The sequence below is a fragment of the Ursus maritimus genome, unplaced genomic scaffold, assembly GCF_017311325.1.
Source record: "Ursus maritimus isolate PB19 unplaced genomic scaffold, ASM1731132v1 scaffold_23, whole genome shotgun sequence".
Classification (NCBI taxonomy): domain Eukaryota; kingdom Metazoa; phylum Chordata; class Mammalia; order Carnivora; family Ursidae; genus Ursus; species Ursus maritimus.
The window spans coordinates 31,320,300-31,338,694 of record NW_024424786.1 but is presented as its reverse complement, the minus strand read 5'-3'; the positions used below and the strand labels follow the sequence as shown (position 1 = coordinate 31,338,694).

The 18,395-nt window shown below is 44.6% G+C and overlaps 1 protein-coding gene across 1 annotated transcript in view; it reads right to left on the bottom strand.

The window, feature by feature from the left end:
- Window positions 1-287: 287 nt before the first annotated feature.
- The window catches only part of PTPRJ (protein tyrosine phosphatase receptor type J), a 56,687-nt gene continuing 38,579 nt past the window's right edge, over window positions 288-18,395 (bottom strand). The window contains exons 17-23 of the mRNA XM_008700963.2: window positions 16,288-16,378; window positions 14,629-14,702; window positions 14,391-14,525; window positions 12,085-12,204; window positions 8,642-8,802; window positions 6,847-6,982; window positions 288-3,882 (exon numbers count right to left, since the gene is read on the bottom strand). Coding sequence (XP_008699185.1) covers window positions 3,724-3,882; window positions 6,847-6,982; window positions 8,642-8,802; window positions 12,085-12,204; window positions 14,391-14,525; window positions 14,629-14,702; window positions 16,288-16,378 — 876 coding nt within the window. The 3' untranslated portion in view covers window positions 288-3,723. The remainder of the gene's footprint in view (window positions 3,883-6,846; window positions 6,983-8,641; window positions 8,803-12,084; window positions 12,205-14,390; window positions 14,526-14,628; window positions 14,703-16,287; window positions 16,379-18,395) is intronic.

The window sequence follows — 18,395 nt, the reverse complement described above, 5'->3', positions numbered from 1 at the left end:
GCCAATGAGAGGGGCCTCAGAAGAAATCAGGCTGCCAGCTCCTTGATCTTGGACTTCAGGCCCCCAGACTGTGAGAGAGTAAGTTTCTGTTGTCTCAGCTTCCTGGCCTGTGGCACCTTGTTGCACCAGCCCTGCAAACACACACAAGCTGGGAAATCCAAACGGGACACATGTTTTCATTAAGGATGTCCCAGTTACATGCCAGCCAGGACACTGTTTTGTAAATGAGATGGTGTGCACCTAAAGTGAAAAGGGGGGGGGAGAAAAAAAGAAACAAAGGCACAATGTGTTGATATTTTTTGTATTTGGTATTTGTGAGTCTTTTTAAAAAAAAATGTTTTTCAGGCCATTTTTTTCCTTAAAAAAAAAAAAAAGCAACCAACAGCAATCCTCTGTACAAGTATAACAAACATTAGAAATATGCATCATTCCAAAATAGTTACAAGAAAATTACAGTTTTAGAGTCCATATCCATACATCCTGTTCATATGTGCGCCCAAGGGAAAAAAGCTACAGTATGTCGAACACTTGACGGCTACACAGTCTGAAAACTCAGAACTTGGACTTTTGAGGCAAATCAGGGTCATCGCCAAGACTCGTTTAGCCCCCTAAGCACAGCCCAACACTGCAAAAGAAAACCAGGCTTTTTTATCTCAGATGAAAAGCTGCATAGCTGGCCCCCATCCCCCAGGGGCCTCTGACTCGATGAAGCCCAAATCCAGTGCAGTCAAATGTACCAAAGTCCAGCCAGGTCCCTATGTGCCCACGGGGAACAGACCCCAAATGTCATTTTCCACTGGTCCCTGTGTCACTAGGTTTACCTTTGGAGGCAAACATCCTTGCTTTTGGGAGAAGGTACCAATGACCCAAATCCCCCAAACCAACTGACCACCAGTCTTTCACCCCGGCTGTTTTTCTGTATGCGACTGGCAAATACTAAAGCAGGGACGGTCACACCATCTCCCCGATTCCACTGGACTCCTCAATTTTTAGTTCGCTCTTCCTGGGAGGCTTTGGGGCAGGAGCTCAAAAGCACCTTCTCTTTTCTATGGCCAACCCCCAGCCCATGTGTCCTTTATATTTACACAATAATCTTCCCTTTTCAATCACTGTGCTATAAATACCCTCACCACCCCCACCGGCCCCAAACCCAGCCTTCTTCAGGATGCAAAGAAGCATCGTGACCTTCGTGTGACCTGCCATGTGGAATCCAGACCTCTCCACCACAAGCCTTCTTCCCTGGATTGGGAATGACATCTGAGAGTGGCTTGCTTCGGCTGCTGCCCATTTCCCAAACCCGTATCAGGCAGAAGGGAGGAGGGTTTCTGGGGGGGTTTTCGTGTGTTTTTATACAATAGGTTTACAATTACTGTTGCTTTGACCTTTTAAAGGAATTTTTAGAGCCAAGTCCTTCCCGCCGATTTCTCCATGGCAGGGATGTTGGCAGGGCTGCGCAGAGCATCTGTGTTGGACTTGACAGCTACACATCCATCCCAGTGGCTTCCTGACACCTGAAGTGGAGAGGGGTGTGGCCCACAGAACTTCTCCCCAGGGCAGGGGCCTCTCGATGTGGTCAGGGAACTCCCCGAGAGCTGCGTGCATCGAGGGGCAGACCAGTGTGAAGGTCTGGAAGCCACCTGCCCAAACCCGGCATCACTCAGCAGCCTGGGGCCGTGTGACTTCCCTGATGCAGACCTCAAGAGCCGAAGGCCACTCTGAGGTCAAGTCCAGAGGGCGCACCCAGTCCTGTATAACCCATTCCTTTAAGGGCCTGATGCTGAATGAACTGCTTGCCATGAAAGAGAGCAAGGATTCGGCAAAAAGTGCAATTTCTACGTGGGAAGAAAGTTCTCCCCAAACACGACACGTCACCACTTCTCCTTTTAATCCTTTCAGTACCTCAAAGGGGAAAAGGGGACAAAAGACGTACAAGCGCTAAACCTCCAAACTGAAACAAAGGCTTTCGGTTGTGGTTCACCCTTCATAACCCACTAACATGTCCAGTCAGCTCTCAAAGTGCCAACAGAGTGAGGAACACGGCAGGGTCAGGAGACAGGGCTCCCCCAGGTCAACGGTGACCAGGGCACTCGGAGAAGACCCCGCTCCCGTTTTCACTTGGACACCATTGTCCTGAGTTTACAGCAGGATTTATTACTGTGGAAAATGGCCACAGGATCCCAGGGACTTGGTAATTCCTTCATAAGACCTTACATACTTCATTGCCTATAGGAGGATAAACTCAAAGCTTCAAAATATAACCTGAGCCACAATATAAAATAAAAAGAAACAAATCCTTTCATGTTAATGCCTTGAGAAGTTTACAGATTATGTACCAATAAAATAAATCCACATAAATTCTGAAATTCCTGGTGGATACACCACCTGAAGCAAAAAAAAAAATTAATCTACATTAAAAAAATCAAATTACAGCAGCAGTATAGTGAAAAGAGGTTTTAAAAATAATTACATCTTTGATACAAATTCAAACTTTGTACACCTCAATTCAAAGGAATGACTGTTTTAAGAGTTTAGTATATATATATACAGTAGATACGGGTGTGTGTCACTGCAGATAGACTAAAGCCAGTGGACTTTGAGGGAGGAGGGATTAATCAGACACTGTTTTCACACTGAAGTGTTCACAGATTGCCACGCTTTTAAACACACACACACATATATACGGACACACAGACACACATAAAATGCCAACCTGAGTAAAACATTACTAAAAACCTAGAGCATCATGAATCACTAAGTCACATATTGCACCTTTAAATAATCCTTCTTACCAAATACAGAAACAAGAAAAAGGATAAAACAGGGACAAGAAAAGGAGATTATGTTACTGTAGGGTTCCTCTGCTTCCCTCGCCCCGCCCCAGAAATTCTCAAGGTGATACCTGTTTCCACTCTCAACCAATGGGCTGAACGTGGCCCAACAGAAGTGTCTTTGGGGAAAAGTGGGAAGGGAAAAGGGAAGAAAGAATAGAGCACAAAACAGGGAAGAGGGGAAGTGGAGGGGGAGAGGGGAGGCCTCCTCTAGTCGAATGAGAACAGGAATGTTACTGAGAAGGCTGAACCTTGGATACTAAACTACTGTTTAAATATTCCGTATATTCCAATTATGAGATTCAATACAAAAATAGAGATATCTACTGAGTTTTGCCTGTGGAAGCATAATTCAGAAAAGGCACATGTTCAAATAGAAAACCCAGGCAGAAGAGGCACCACGTACCCCCTCCCTACATGATAATCATCCACAATTATGTATTTTCCATCAGCTAGATTCCAAGATACAGTAGGTAAAAATAGACCTCTGATACTTAAAATATATTCAACCCAACACAATCCTGGCTTTAGCATGTGAATCATATAAAATAGTCTTTTTTAAAAAGAATCTGTTTTGAAAAAGAAAAAAAAAATCATAGCTCACTTTTCCTGGTGTTCCATAATTCTCAAGACAAAAGAAAAAAAAAAAAGTGAACTCATCCCATTGGTGATCAGGAATGTAGTTATTAGCTCACCGCCCATCCACAGCCCCTGACAGCCCCAACTTCTCATCTGTCATGCTGCACATGTGCACCTTCACACCCTCAAGTGAGTTCTAACAAAACAGAACAAAGCATTAAGATATTAGACATATAAAAACATGTCCACATCGGGGCATTTTCCTTTGCTGTGGGTGTGACGGTCTGGGCAAGTCCAGAAAGGTCTGACTTTGGAATTAGGCGATGTAACCATTTGTCTTTCCAAACGCAGCCACGGGGGCAAGGTTTTCATAGATTGTCATTGCCGTTGTGTTCTGGTAGATGAGATCTACTTTTGAGTCCTTCTGGGATCTGATAATATCCAAAACACACTGGTTGAGGAAAACATACTGGTCCTGTAGCAGAGTAAAAAGAGAAAGCAAATGAGCAGAGGTCCCAGAGATTATTAGCACCCAAGGCGATTTTCAGATTACCACCACGCCCCCAAACCCACCAACTCCCACCCCCACCCCTTCAAGCGCACACTTATCAAGAGGCCGCCACGTTCTGGTGAAATCTGAAACCACAGAGAGCAAGACTCTCATCATCAATCATTCTTAACCAGGGGGACACGCTCCCCATCCCCCCACCCCAAGGAGGAGTCCCAGAATCTTAGCGAAGAGCAAAGAACAAATGTGGAGGAAAATATGCACATATATAGTCAAACAAGAGAAAGTCCAACAAGAATTACTTGGTTAGCGAGCATGTGCGGTATAAGGAGTAAACTGTGATTTTCAACAGAGGGGACAGGTTAAGGGGGATAAGCAGGGTAGAGTCAGGTGGGGACAACCCTCAGGCAACCTTGTCAGAATCTGCAGGTAGCCATTAAAAAGAGGAAGAGGAAGAAGAGGTATATGCTGACAGAAAGATATCCATGATGCTATAAAAGAAAAAAAAAATCACAGCACGGCATTATATATAAAATAGGATCCAATTTTTTAAAAATACTCTATGTGTTAATATTCAAAATATATAAAGAACCTATACAATTCAACATCAAAAAATAAAACCTGCTTAGAAATTGGGCAAACCACCTGAATAGACATTTTTCCAAAGAAGATATACCGATGGCCAACAGACACATGAAAAGATGCCCAATATCGCTCATCATCAGGAAAATGCAAATCAAAATGACAATAGGATATCACCTCTCACCTGTCCGAATGGCAGGGGAAAAAAGACAAAAAACAACAAGTGCTGGTGATGATGTAGAGAAAAGGGAACACTCGGGCGCTATTGGTGGGAATGTAAATTGGTGCAGTCACTGTGAAAAACAGTATGGAGGTTTCTCAAAAAAATTAAAAATAGAAATACCATTATGAACCAGTAATTCCACTAGCAGGTATTTACCCAAAGAAAACAAAAACACCAACTGAAAAAAATAGATGCCCCCTTATGTTTATTGCAGTATTATTTACAGTAGCCAAGACATAGATGCAACCTAAGTGTCCATGATAGATGAATGGATAAAGAAGCTGTGGTATAAGATCTACAATGGAATATTACTCGGGCATAAAAAAGAACGAAATCTTGCCATTTGTGACAACACGGATGGATCTAAAGGGTATTATGCTAAGTGAAGTAAGTCAGATAGAGAAAGACAAATAGCATATGATTTCACTTACACATAGAATCTAAAATCAAAACAAACAAACAAAAAGCAGAAACAGAGAACTGGTGATTGCCAGAGGGGAGGGAGTGGGGGATGGGCAAAATGGGGGAAAGGGAGTGGGAGGTACAGGGTTCTAGTTTTGGGATGAATAAGTCAAGGGGGTAAAAGGCACAGCATAGAAAATATAATCAATGATACTAGGGTTGTATGGCAACATGGTAGCTACACTTGTGGTGAGCATAACATAACATATAGACTGGTTGAATCACTATGTCTACCCCTGAAACTAAAGTAACATTATGTGTCAACTGTACTCAGTTTTTAAAAAGCACTAGCCATAAAAAAAAAAAAATACCGTGTGTGTGTCTGTGTGTATACATGTGTTTTTCTACAGATGTACATAAAGAAACCTATAATGATATATACAAAGTATAAGCATTGGCTACCTTTAGGGAGTAGGATTGGGGAAGAAAAAGTAATAGAAAAAAATATATTCCATATAATCCTGTTTTGTTAGATATTTTAAGATGAACAAGTTTACAGGGCGCCTGGGTGGCTCAGTCGGTTAAGCATCTGACCCTTGATTTTGGTCGTGATCTCAGCCCCACATGGGGCTCCACGCTGGGGTCATGGAGCCTGCTTAAGATTCTCTCTCTACCCCTCCACCCACCCACCGCACCTGCTCATGCATGCGTGCACTCTCTCTTTCTCTCAAAAAAATTTTTTAAATAAAAAATTTTAAAAAAAAACGAACAAGTTTACCTGTAGGCAGGTATAAGATTTCTGTATCTCAAAAGGGGATAAAAGACTGAATCCTACTCTACATAATTACAGCAGAGAAAAGAAAATCTCTCTTCTGACCAACACAGAGGTGAATTTCACTCTTTCTACCACAACCGTGCAGCTCACCCCAAGGCACACAGTGTACCCAGGCCTCCAGAACATTCCCTGCTAGACTCAAAAACACGGTACATATTCAGAGAGTTCTAAATTGGTACGGGGTGACAGCCTGATACAAAATTAATATTCTGCTCTCATCCCGGTCAAGGCACAGTCACCCCTACAGCGTCGAGGAAGGCTATTTCCCAATACAGTTGTTGAGAACATGACTCGAAAACAATGTTTAACAGGAACATTTCAGGGAAAGCCAAATCCAACGGTCTTACCCAACTGACATTGTGGATACTAAGCATTCACCTTCTCCATTGGCCAGCCACCCCCCTGTAGCTACGATAATTGACATTGTGTAATATTTCCTCGGCTGGGTGAGGACACACAGCCGTATTAACAAAGCAACATGGAGCCATTTCATTCACATCGTTAACATCTGATGAGTCCGTTCATGAGCTTATTTTAAGGATGGTCAGGCCTTCTTAGAAACAAAGCATGATCATACCAGTTTTATGAGTTTAGAACCCAGAAGCCAAAGTTCAGATTATTTGATGAGTTAGTAGATGCAAGGTAGGAAATCCTGATATTATCTTGCTTTGTAATACACCATGGCTAATATCCGTTACCACCATCTCACTGCATCAGACCATTCAATCACACATCAGTTAAGAATGTAAAAGAAATCCAGTGTTCCCTCACAGCCCAGAGCCAGGAAGATGTAGAAGTCTGAAATGTTTTAACCCAAGTACGTGACATGACGCAACCTTTTAAAAAGAGACTGAAAAAGCAGCCTCCCACACACAGAGCTTGGCCTCACCTCTGTTTGCACCATTAAAGGCCTGTGCATTCGAAGGTCATATACAATCCCATACACATCCACCATGTTCTCATTCTCTATCTGGTAGATAAGACGATCAATGGCAATGAATGTGCCCGTCCTTCCAACCCCAGCACTGAAGAGAAAAAGAAATGAGCACGTCACCATGGGTTACTCTAACGTAAAAGTCTCAAATGTCCCCATTTGTACATATATCTTGCTCTCCTCCACTATCAATGCCCAGGATCATTAAACATTTGCTCAGCTGAAATCTTGGCAAGTTGGACTGCGTTAGCTTGGGACTGGAACCCAACCCCTAAAGTTCATTTTGAGTCAAATGCCACAAATAAAACATCTTGCTAGGGCTTCTTGAATCTCAGTTTCATTCAAGTTACCACCATAACCTAGGACAGCAAGTTTCATCAACTTATTCCGCAGAGAGCAACAAAGCCCCTCTTTTCTTCTGTCCTAAATTAATTTCTTTTTTTTTTAAAGATTTTATTTATTTATTTGACAGAGAGAGAGAGACAGCCAGCGAGAGAGGGAACACAGCAGGGGAGTGGGAGAGGAAGAAGCAGGCTCCTAGCGGAGGAGCCCGATGCGATGCTCGATCCCAGAACGCTGGGATCACGCCCTGAGCCGAAGGCAGATGCTTAACAACTGAACCACCCAGGCGCCCCTGTCCTAAATTAATTTCTTTAGGTTGAAAGCTAGTGTCTTATTGTTCTAGAGCAGGAAGCAGGGGGCAAGCTTTGTCTGTAAAGGACCAGATAATAAATATCTTTGGCTTTGCAGACAAAATGGTCTCTTTCTGCTATTATAGCATGAAAGTAACTATAGACATTAACAAATGAGCATGGCTCTGTTCCAATAAAACTTTATTTATAAAAACAGGCAGCCAAAGAGATTGTGGCAATGGTTTCACAGGTGTACATACCTCCAAACTCATGAACTTGTATACATTAATTTAGATAGTTTTTGTATGCCAAAAAAAAATTGTTAATAAATAAAATGAATAGAACTATGTGTTCCAACTTTGTTAAGTAACAAACCAAAATGCTGAATGAAGAAAGGAGGTTGCAGAATGAGGTATATATCATAAAATCCGGTAAAAGTTTAAAGCTATACGGGCGCCTGGGTGGCTCAGTCATTAAGCGTCTGCCTTCAGCTCAGGTCATGATCCCAGTGTCCTGGGATTGAGCCCCGTGTCAGGCTCCCTGATCAGCGGGGACCCTGTTTCTCCCTCTCCAGCTCCCCCCTGCTTGTGTTCCCTCTCTCACTGTCTCTCTCTGTCAAATAAATAAACAAAATCTTTTTTAAAAGAAGTTTAAAGCTATATAAAACCATAGATATGTATGAAATACAATACAAATGCATGCAAAGGAGTGATTCAGATCCACTTTAGGACCCCGTTTAATTGTGTAAGAAGGAGACTGATAAGTAGACACTTTCTATCTGTAAGATCTTATTAACAAAAAGAAACATACGTGACCTCACGTTATACTTCATTAGATTGTTATTATTCTCTATTTTTGTGAGGTTGAAATATTTTATAAGAAAGTTTTATAAATAAGAAATAAATTAGAATACATTACAGTTTAAAAAAAAAATAGAGGCGTTCTATCAGATCTGGCCCACAAGTTACGGTTTGCCAATCCCTGTTCAGTCCCTGGTCCCTTATCCAAACCTTTCTTGAATTTGCAAATGCCTATTGCATTCGCTCTTATGTGTTGCTTTTCTAAAGCGTCTGTAATGACATGAGAAATCTGTGCCACACGGACCGCCGTCTGCACACCTGCAGTGAACCAGCACGGGCGACTCAGGAGGGCTCTGCTTCATGTAGTCACGGACCAGGTACCGAAAGTTGATGAGCAGGTCAGTGGTGTCAGGAACGCCGTGGTCCGGCCAGGACGTGAAATGGAACTGTCGCAGAGGGTGACTCTCACTCGTCTCCATCTAAAAGCCAAGGAAAGAGGTGAGCGTCCAAGAGGGCCAAGTGAAGTGGCGCCGTCCCTGGAGACTGAGCTGCACGGGATGACCGACACGCACCTGCACAGGAGCGGTTACAACGTAAATTGCAATTTTACTTTGGTACAACAGCTGCTAAAGTGCTTGCCGAGACTTTGACGTGCTCATCAAATCTCACAATATGCCCATATGTAAATATTGTAAATATTGCCAATATTTACATAATATGCCCATATGTAAATATGCCAATATGTAAAGATTCTGAAAAGTAAAGCGACTCCCCCACACTCAGCTCAGATGCAGCACAGGTGCCTCCTCCTCTGATCCTGAGTCCAGACTTTCCTTTCCCGCTACAGGGGCCTGCCAGTAATGCACTCACAGTCTCAGACCTATAGCTCCTTAGAGCTTCAGGAAGCCCCTCCCTGAGCCCACCTGGGAATGTCATCAACCCAAACACCAAAAATGAATTACACCGACGCAGCTCTGATAATCAAGATGTTTGGGGCAGGAGCTGGCTCACCATCCACATGCTTTCCAGAGAGTCTCATGAAGCGGCGGTAACCAGTGAGCGCTAAGTAAATATCTAGAATTGCACGAGTTTGAGAAAAGGGACCCCCCCACACACACACAAAGAAACACATCTATTTCAACATCAGACAGACAACAGAAAGTGGATCTTGTTGTAACAGAGTTAGTTATGACACAGACTGGTTTCCCACCACAGACCAAAGCAGGTACCTTTTATTATCAGCACTCCCCCCAGGCTGGACCATTCCCGTCCCAATTCAACTGTGCTCATTATGCCCAGCCCTGGGCACTGACCTCAGCCTCCTACCTACAACTGGACTCTAGGCATTTCCATCTCTTATGAGAGCTACCTTTTGAAGCCCATTTTTCTATGTATATACATTATAAAAGCAGTACGTTCACATGGTTCAAAATATGGAGAAGAATAGAGTAAAAAGGCAGAGTGAGGGAGAGGGGACTGTGAAGTCTCAGACACACAAAGGTGACAATCACAAATTTAACCAGAAGTATTCATCCAAAGAAGGAAAGCAGCTGTGTAAGATGAGCAGACAGGAAGGGGCTGGGGGAGGTTGGACTTTTCAGCATTCTCTGTGCAGAGCGGCCAAGGGACTAAGGTTAGGAGTGGCAGTCAAAAGAAACGTTTAGTTCTACCTCCTCTGTTCCCACTTTTAAAAAGGAAAATATATTCATGCATTTTGTGTAAATAAAAAGGAGCCGTAGGGGGGAAAAAGTATTTTACTAAATGCCACGTGGTATTCTGGATTCATTCCCTTCTGGAACAGGAAAGGGCTTTCGTGGAAAAATGTGAAATCCAAACGAAGTCTGGAGTTTAGTTAACAAAAATGATAACATCGTGGTAATTTTGTTTAAATGATGTGGACAAATCCACCCATGATTCCCCTCCACAAGCACTGAAAGCGACCGAGGATAATCTGGTCTGTTTAAAATGGGAGAAATCTTGGGGCGCCTGGGTAGCGCAGTCGTTAAGCATCTGCCTTCGGCTCAGGGCGTGATCCCGGCGTTCCGGGATCGAGTCCCACATCGGGCTCCTCCGCTATGAGCCTGCTTCTTCCTCTCCCACTCCCCCTGCTTGTGTTCCCTCTCTTGCTGGCTGTCTCTCTGTCACATAAATAAATAAAATCTTTAAAAATAAATAAATAAATAAAATGGGAGAAATCTATAGAAATACGTATATGATGAGGGTTTCTCAACCACTGTGTGTTGCATCTGTGTGTAACAGTTTTGACAGCACCTCCAGCAGAGGAGTTGAAATATTAATTGAAATCAGAACCTTAGAGCACAGCAATCAGTAAAGAATTAACACTTAATATACTACCCTATATCCATGACTTATGGAATCCTCAAGGATAATTCTTGTAAACCGGAACCTAACCCACCAACCCCCCCCATAAAAGTCAACTCGACTGAATCCACTCCCAGGCTTTTCTTTGGTGCACTATTTGCAAAATGCATAAAATTTTGTCTCCTGGTATGTTTCACTTAGTTGCACTCTCACGTCTCCTCATGGTAATTATGCAGTTTATGCAGCCATCATTTCTAATAGCTAAATAATGATACACTGACAAGGTAACCTATAGTTTAGTTATCTATTCTCTGAAAGCTAGATATTTGAACACGCTCCAAATTTTCCCTCTGTTATACCAAATTTTCCCTCCGTTATACCAAATTTTCCCTCCGTTATAAAGAATGCTGAGATTACTCCTTGTGAATAATAAGCCTTGCCCTATATTTCAGATTATTTCTTTAAGACAGACTCTCAAACGTGGAACCAGCCCATCAAAGGAGAATGGTCATTTTTATGCTTTTGATACAAACTACAAAGGGTTATACCAATTTACACGCTCCCCCAAAGATATCATTGTGACTTCATTGCCTCTATTTCTAAACACCCTTAAGAAAAAAAGACACATCATCTGACTTCTTGCGGTGCCTACACCATGTAATTGGATTTTTTTTTTTTCAGAACTTTTGGGAGGTGAGGCCATGTGTATATGCCCAGAAATCCTATCAACGTAACTGCTTTCATAAACTGCTCCCAACTGCAAATTGCCACTCCTGATTCATATTTGCAGCCAAATAAGCCAAAAGGGCCTTGGTTTATAGCAAAAGCCCTATACAGAAGTCACCTGAAAGTGGAAGGAACAGTTGCTGTTGCTGAGCTAGGCTCTTAAGATTCATCTCATTCAGGAATAGCGTATGATAACAAAAATGAAAACAAAACAAAACAAAACACCAGACTGATAAAAACACAGAACAAACTGGTGGTTGCCAGAGGGGAAGTGGGTCAGAGGACGGGTGAAAGAGGTGAAGGGGACTAAGATGTACAAACTCCCACTTACAAAATATATGAGTCACAGGGATGAATGGAGTCAGTAATGTAATGACATCGTATAGTGATAGACGGTGACTTCACTTATCCTAGTGAGCACTGAGTAGAGTATATAATTGTTGGGTCACTATGTTGTACACCTGAAACTAATATAATATTAAATGTCAACTACACTTCAATGAGAAAATAAATAAATAATATGAACTTCCTCTTAAGAAAGTAAAGGGTTGATTTAGAGTATAAGTAGATAGTTTTCATTCTGTAAAAAGAGAGCAAAAGTATTTTTCTGATGCATTAAAAAAATATTGGTTAATATCAACCTAAAAATATCATCCCCAAACTAATATATGGTCCTCTTATCTGACACCTATCCATCTTGGCCTCTTACTTACGTTTTTCACCGTGAAGTCTCTGATGGTCCACTCTGGAAGAACAACTTCTGACGTCATTGCCACCGTTATGTCCCCATAGTCCTGAGCCTGTTTGGAGGGCCAGTACTCCTCACATTTGGTCTGGAATAAAATTGCATTTTTATACAAAAAATCAGGTTGCACTGTCTGCCATCACTAAAGCCTCGCAAGAGAGACCAGATATTGAAAACTGGCGTCAGAGACTGGGTCAGCCCTTTAGTTAGGTTCTGTTTGACTCCAAAAATTGTTTTTTTAATTTACAATTATTGCCAACTCTTTTAAAATTGGGAGGTTTCTCAAAAAATCCAGATTTCTGGCTTCTCCTGAGAATTCAGAAGATCTGGCCCAGCCTGAGCCCACATTTCTGCATGAAAATGGATTTAGAGCAGACCAGCCACTGTCCCTTCTCTGAGCACACAGTCCCAGCCACCACTGCCCCTTCTCTGAGGCACAGTCCCAGCCAGCTCCTGACAGCAGGCAGCCCACAACTGTTCACCGAACTAAAAACAGACTGACCCATAACCCCATGCAGCTAGAAGAAACGAGGACCTTCCCCAATACTTTTCGATCCATGCTAATTACAATACAAATGCAGACACCAATAAAGAGAACCAAATTAAATCACTCTGGGTCTTTGATTTATAGAAATCAGTCGGCAGATGTAAACAGAAATAAAAATCAGAAAACATCTGCTCTGCAAGAATATCTGAATTCCTAATGTGTCAAACAACTTAATACACACACACACACACACACTTTCTCCCCCCTCCCCCCCCCCCCAAGTGTGTTCTACTGCAGGTGGCTTCCAAACCAGATTATCTGACTCACCCCTGGGAGTTCTGTTTTGCTTTAAAGACAGATGCCCGGACCCCACCTCCAGAGCTTGTGACTCTGGCTGGGGACCTGTATTTTTTAAAAAGATCCCAGTTTCTAGACCACTGCTCCCAGAAAGAACACAGGACTTGGACACACGATGACGTGGGGCTGATGCTCTCAGCTCAGCCTCTTCCCAGCTGGGTGTCTGTTGCTACCTGTGGACAAGTTCCTAAACTCTGAGCCTCAGCTTCCCCATCTATACAATAATTATAGAGGAGTGTTGTTATAGGAAAGAAATAACATAAATGGAGTAAATTCACTGGCTCCCTTCCCATTTCACCCAGAGCCAGTAAAAGCCACTTCTCTCCTGACTCAAGATAAACAACAGTCCAGCTAAACTCATCTTCTTCGTGTTCCCCATTAATTTAACTACACGGTTTTCATTTGTCTAACAGATATTTATAAGAATGTTCCATGTGCAAGGCCCTGGGTTCAACAGCACCATAAAGTTTATTTGCATTCATAAACAAAGTTCTTTTGTTTGTGTGATAGCCTGTCCTCTGCATGTAAGGAAGTGATGCAGAATACAAGCTTCTGTGACGATGGGAACCTCCTCTTACTGCTCGTTGTTATCTTTCCCTCCCCCTCCCCAGCCCCTAGCACAGCACCTTACACATACTGGGGGCAGGATAAATATCTGCTAAATTAAAGTGACATTAAAAGGGGAGAGGGGAGAGCTGAGACTTATGTGGGGAGGAGTCTGAGATTTGGGGTAGAGGAAGGGTTCCAATGCTAAAAATTAGGTTTGATCACCAAGCTGGTGGAATCCCTCATCTCACGGTGAAGACACTGGCTGCTTAGAGACACAGAGCACTGGTGCCCATTCCCAGCACTGGGACAACCGGAGCCCCAGGAGCTTTGCACAGAGCTAACCCCACTCCCACTGCTTGTAACTCTACCAGCAGTGACCTCGTGAATAGAGAACATTGATATTTACCCACAAAAGAAGGTAACGATAAAATACTTTAAAAAAAAAAAAAACATATTTTTAGGGGCGTCTGGGTGGCACAGCGGTTAAGCATCTGCCTTCGGCTCAGGGCGTGATCCCGGCGTTCCGGAATCAAGCCCCACATCAGGCTCCTCTGCTATGAGCCTGCTTCTTCCTCTCCCACTCCCCCTGCTTGTGTTCCCTCTCTCACTGGCTGTCTCTATCTCTGTCAAATAAATAAATAAAATCTTTAAATAAATAAATAAATAAATAAATAAATAAATAAAAATAAAAATAAACATATTTTTAAACTTTTCTCCTGGAGGAGAAATAGACAGAAAACAAGTTTCTAAGAAGAGAGGTGCTGATGTTTGGGGGAGTGTTTTCTTTAGAAAGACAAATGCTTCTTAAGATACTTACCCTTTTGCCACAGTCAAAATGAATGCATTAATTTAATTTAATGATTTAAATAAAAGATACTTACCCTTCCCTGTTCGACACATTTGGTCAACATAACAATGGCATATACATTTTTCTCCCAAACCATACGCCAGAAATCTTTCAAAGTGTTGGGCAAAGGCCCTTGTGTGGCAATAAAATCTTTCTTGGAATGGTAGCCCTAGAAAATGGAAAGCAACCCAAATTCAGTGTCAAAGACAGAAGCATGAGTCCTGAAGAGTTCATCCAAACAAGCGGTGCCCTGGGCTCTTGTCCCCACTTACGGGCATGTAGTTGGCATTGATGTAGTCATCAGTTGAGTGGGTCTGGACGGAAAGCTTGACACGGGAAATATCATCTATGGCATTAAGAGAAAAAAGGTCCTCATGAGAAGCAAATGTGGGAGGAGAGTTACACACAAGACAGAAAAGTACAAAATGGCAACAAAGGGCCTCCTGTCACATCCTGAAGGTGTGACATGTGGTATTTTACGGAGATGACCTTACTTAATCCTGACAGTCAGCCAAAGAGACTGGCACAGAGGAGTCAGGCAATTACCCAGCAGAGCTAGTCAAGTGGCAGAGCCAGGATTCGAACCCCGGGCAGCCTGGAGCCAGGGCCCAAGCTCTTCATCACGCCAGACCTCCTTCTCAAACAATACCAACCTATTGCTATTAGCATCCTTGGGTGTGTGTCATGAGCCAGGGGATACATGGAGCAATTTTACTTATTCCTCAAAACCACCCTACCAGCTTTTGTGCCCATTTTACAAATGAGGAAACTGAGGGTCAGAGAGATTAAGCACTGATATCTGGTCAGAATTCAAATCTAGTGTTGGAAGGGTTTGCATACTTTCTCTAGTCTCATAAAAATGTCATTACAAAAAGACAGTACTGAATTCAAGAATAAACTGAATAGGTAAGACTACTATGGGTGGAAAGATCTAAACCACAAAATCCTCATGTTTTCATCTTAAAAATGCACACACAACTAAAACACAAAATCCTCGTATTTTGATCTTAAAAATGCACCCACAATTTATCAGTTGCGTATAAACACTACAAAAAAAAAAAAAAGCACACACAAGTTTGCCCAACTCAAGAAATGAAATAATAATTAGAATTTCAAATGTCAGGTGGAGGGATCAGCAGCAGCACCTGCGTTCCCCGGGCTTTGACTACATGCGAACTCATCCTCCCTGGACAAATTAACACGACAATTCTAAACTCGGCGACCAGCATGAGGTTCAGCCCAAGACTTTCCCAATAAAAACAATACACGAGCTCTGGCTCTGAAAATCTCTGCAACGATCACAAAAACAGGCCAATGAGCCTGAGTTAACCTTGGACGGGCAGTGCTGGGGCGGATCCCACCTGCCAGATTTTGAAAGCCTTTTTCTTGGAACAAGGGTCAATGTCTGCTGTCAATACAAGGAGGGATGGTAGGGGGCATGAAGAGAAAGTATGCAGAAGCTAAAAAATCCTGAATCTAAGCAGAAGTTAATGTTTTAGACCGGGAAAGAAAAACACGGCTTCAAAGAAAAAAGACAATGTCTCTAAATGTTCTCATGGAAAAATTATCAGCAGAGCCTCTAAATTACAGCGAAATCAGAACACAGCTGCAATCTATTGATAACTTCTTCGTGCCCTAATTCCTACCCAAAAGAGAGACCACAAAGAACTTTCTGTGGAGGAGGCTTTATAGTTCATCTTAATGGATGATGCTTCATCTGCAAAACGAGTGTTCTACTATATACTTCCTAAGGTTCTCCTGAGGACTGGATTCCGTGGAAGACGCCTAAGTACAGGGCTCAGCACCCCGCAGGGGACCCCTGAATGACTGCGGACGTGGCTAGTCAGCATCTGGACCCCACTCCCCCCATTGCAGAGGCGTGACGGCCAGGGACAGAGAAAAGGGAAGATCGTGCGGAAAAAACAACTTACAGGGCAGAACGTTATTATAGCGATTCTTTCCTCTATTCTCAGGCAGTTCCGCCGCGTATTTAGGGAGACTAATGCCAACGAGCTTCAGATCCTGAAAACAAAACAAATGAGTTGTCCTTTTATTTAGTGCCCGGATGTTATTTACATTGAGCACAGAACATGACAGAACAGAGGGGAATACAGGGGTGTTTGGGGTTAGACTGTGTCCACCAGAAAGAGAGGCTGATGTTCCAATCCCTGGGACCTGGGAAGGCAGCCTTCTTTGGAACTTTGGTCTTGGCAGCGGTCATCAAAATCAGGAGGTCATACTGGAGTAGGGTGGACCCTTCATCCAACAGGACTGATGTCCTTGTAGGAGGAGAAGGGCCACCAAGATACAGGCACACAGGAGAGCCGGCCATGCTGAGCTGAAGGCAGGCAGAGGAGTTAGACTACCACAAGTCAGGAATGCCTGGGGCTTCCAGAAGCTGGTCGAAGCCCACAGGGTCTTCCCCTAGAGGCTCGGACAAAGCATGGCCCCGCCAACACCTTGACTGTGGACCGCGGGCTTCCAGAACCGTGAGAGAATAATTTTCTGTTGTCTGAAGCCACCAGTCTGTGGTGTTTTGTGACGGCAGCCCTTGGAAAGGAATGCAGAGGTTCAACTAAAAGAAAAAGGATAATCCTTGCCTTCGGGGACCTTACAACCTGGGAAGCGGGGTGTAGGCAGAAATACCTAACGTTACAATGAGGCGGAATTAAATAAACGCTGGACAGCAGTGACAGGCAACACGTCACAGATGAAACGGACCCAAAGACAGAATTTACGTCCTCCCGAGCTGTGCTCTGAGTCGTGTAGTAGGTTGAACGGTGGCCCCAGAAAGGCAGGCCCACGTCCTAACTCCCGCTACTGTGGATGTGAGCTGCGTTTGGAAAAGTCCTGGCAGATGGATTTGAGTTGAGAATCTTGAGGTGAGATCATCCTGGACCCTGTGGGTGGGCCTCAGGTCCAAACACAAGTGCTCACCCAAGACACCCCGAGGGGAGCCACAGGGAGGAGGAGGAGGGGGCCACGGAGCGGAGACAGCACCCCAAGCCACAGAACACCTGGAGCCACCCACACGGGAAGAGGCAAGGAAGGGGATCCCCCCAGAGAGCTGGAGGGAGCACTGCTCTGCTGACACCTGACTTTGGACCTAGTAGGGCCTCCAGAACCACAAGAGAATACATTTCTGCTGTTTTAAGCCACCAGGCTGTGGTGATGTGTTACGGCGGCCACAGGAAGCCAATGCAAATGGTGAGGAGATTCAGCTGGGGGAGCGACCGCAGCGGGGCAGTGCAGGGACGGTGGCAGGGCAGCACGGGGAGGGCGGGCCACAGGAAGCCAATGCAAATGGTGAGGAGATTCAGCTGGGGGAGCGACCGCAGCGGGGCAGTGCAGGGACGGTGGCAGGGCAGCACGGGGAGGGCGGCAGGGCAGTGCAGGGACCGTGGCAGGGCAGCACGGGGAGGGCGGCAGGGCAGTGCAGGGAGAAGGTGGCGGCTGGGGGCAGCACGGGAGGCGGCAGGGCAGTGCAGGGACGTGCGGCGAGCGCAGGGGAGCGGCAGGGCTGGGGCGGTGGCAGGGCAGCACGGGGAGGGGCGGCAGGGCAGTGCAGGGACGGTGGCAGGGCAGCACGGGGAGGGCGGCAGGGCAGTGCAGGGACGTGGCAGGAGCAGCACAGAGGAGGGGCAGCTAGGGCGAGGACCGTGGCGGGGCGGCACAGGGAGTGGCACGGGGCAGCACGCGGAGGGCGAGTGTGCAGTGTGCGTGGCCGTTCTGAGGGAAGGGCTCCGGGCTGGCGGGGGTGGCTCGAGCACACGGGGACGGAAACACAGAAACTCTTTCCGCAGCACTTCACAGAATGCTCAGGAATGGACATGGGCCGCAGGCCCGTAAGCCCCAGCCCCCATGCCAGCCCCCACGGCTTCCCAACTACTCCAGTTAACAGCCCTCGGGCTGAAACGCCCAGTTTCTCTCCCTCTCTCTGCATAATCTTCATTTCTCCACGAGATTAAACACACAAACCACTAGCAGTGGGGGTACATCTAAGTGCCCACAGCCACATGGCCACAGTGGGACCCCCCCC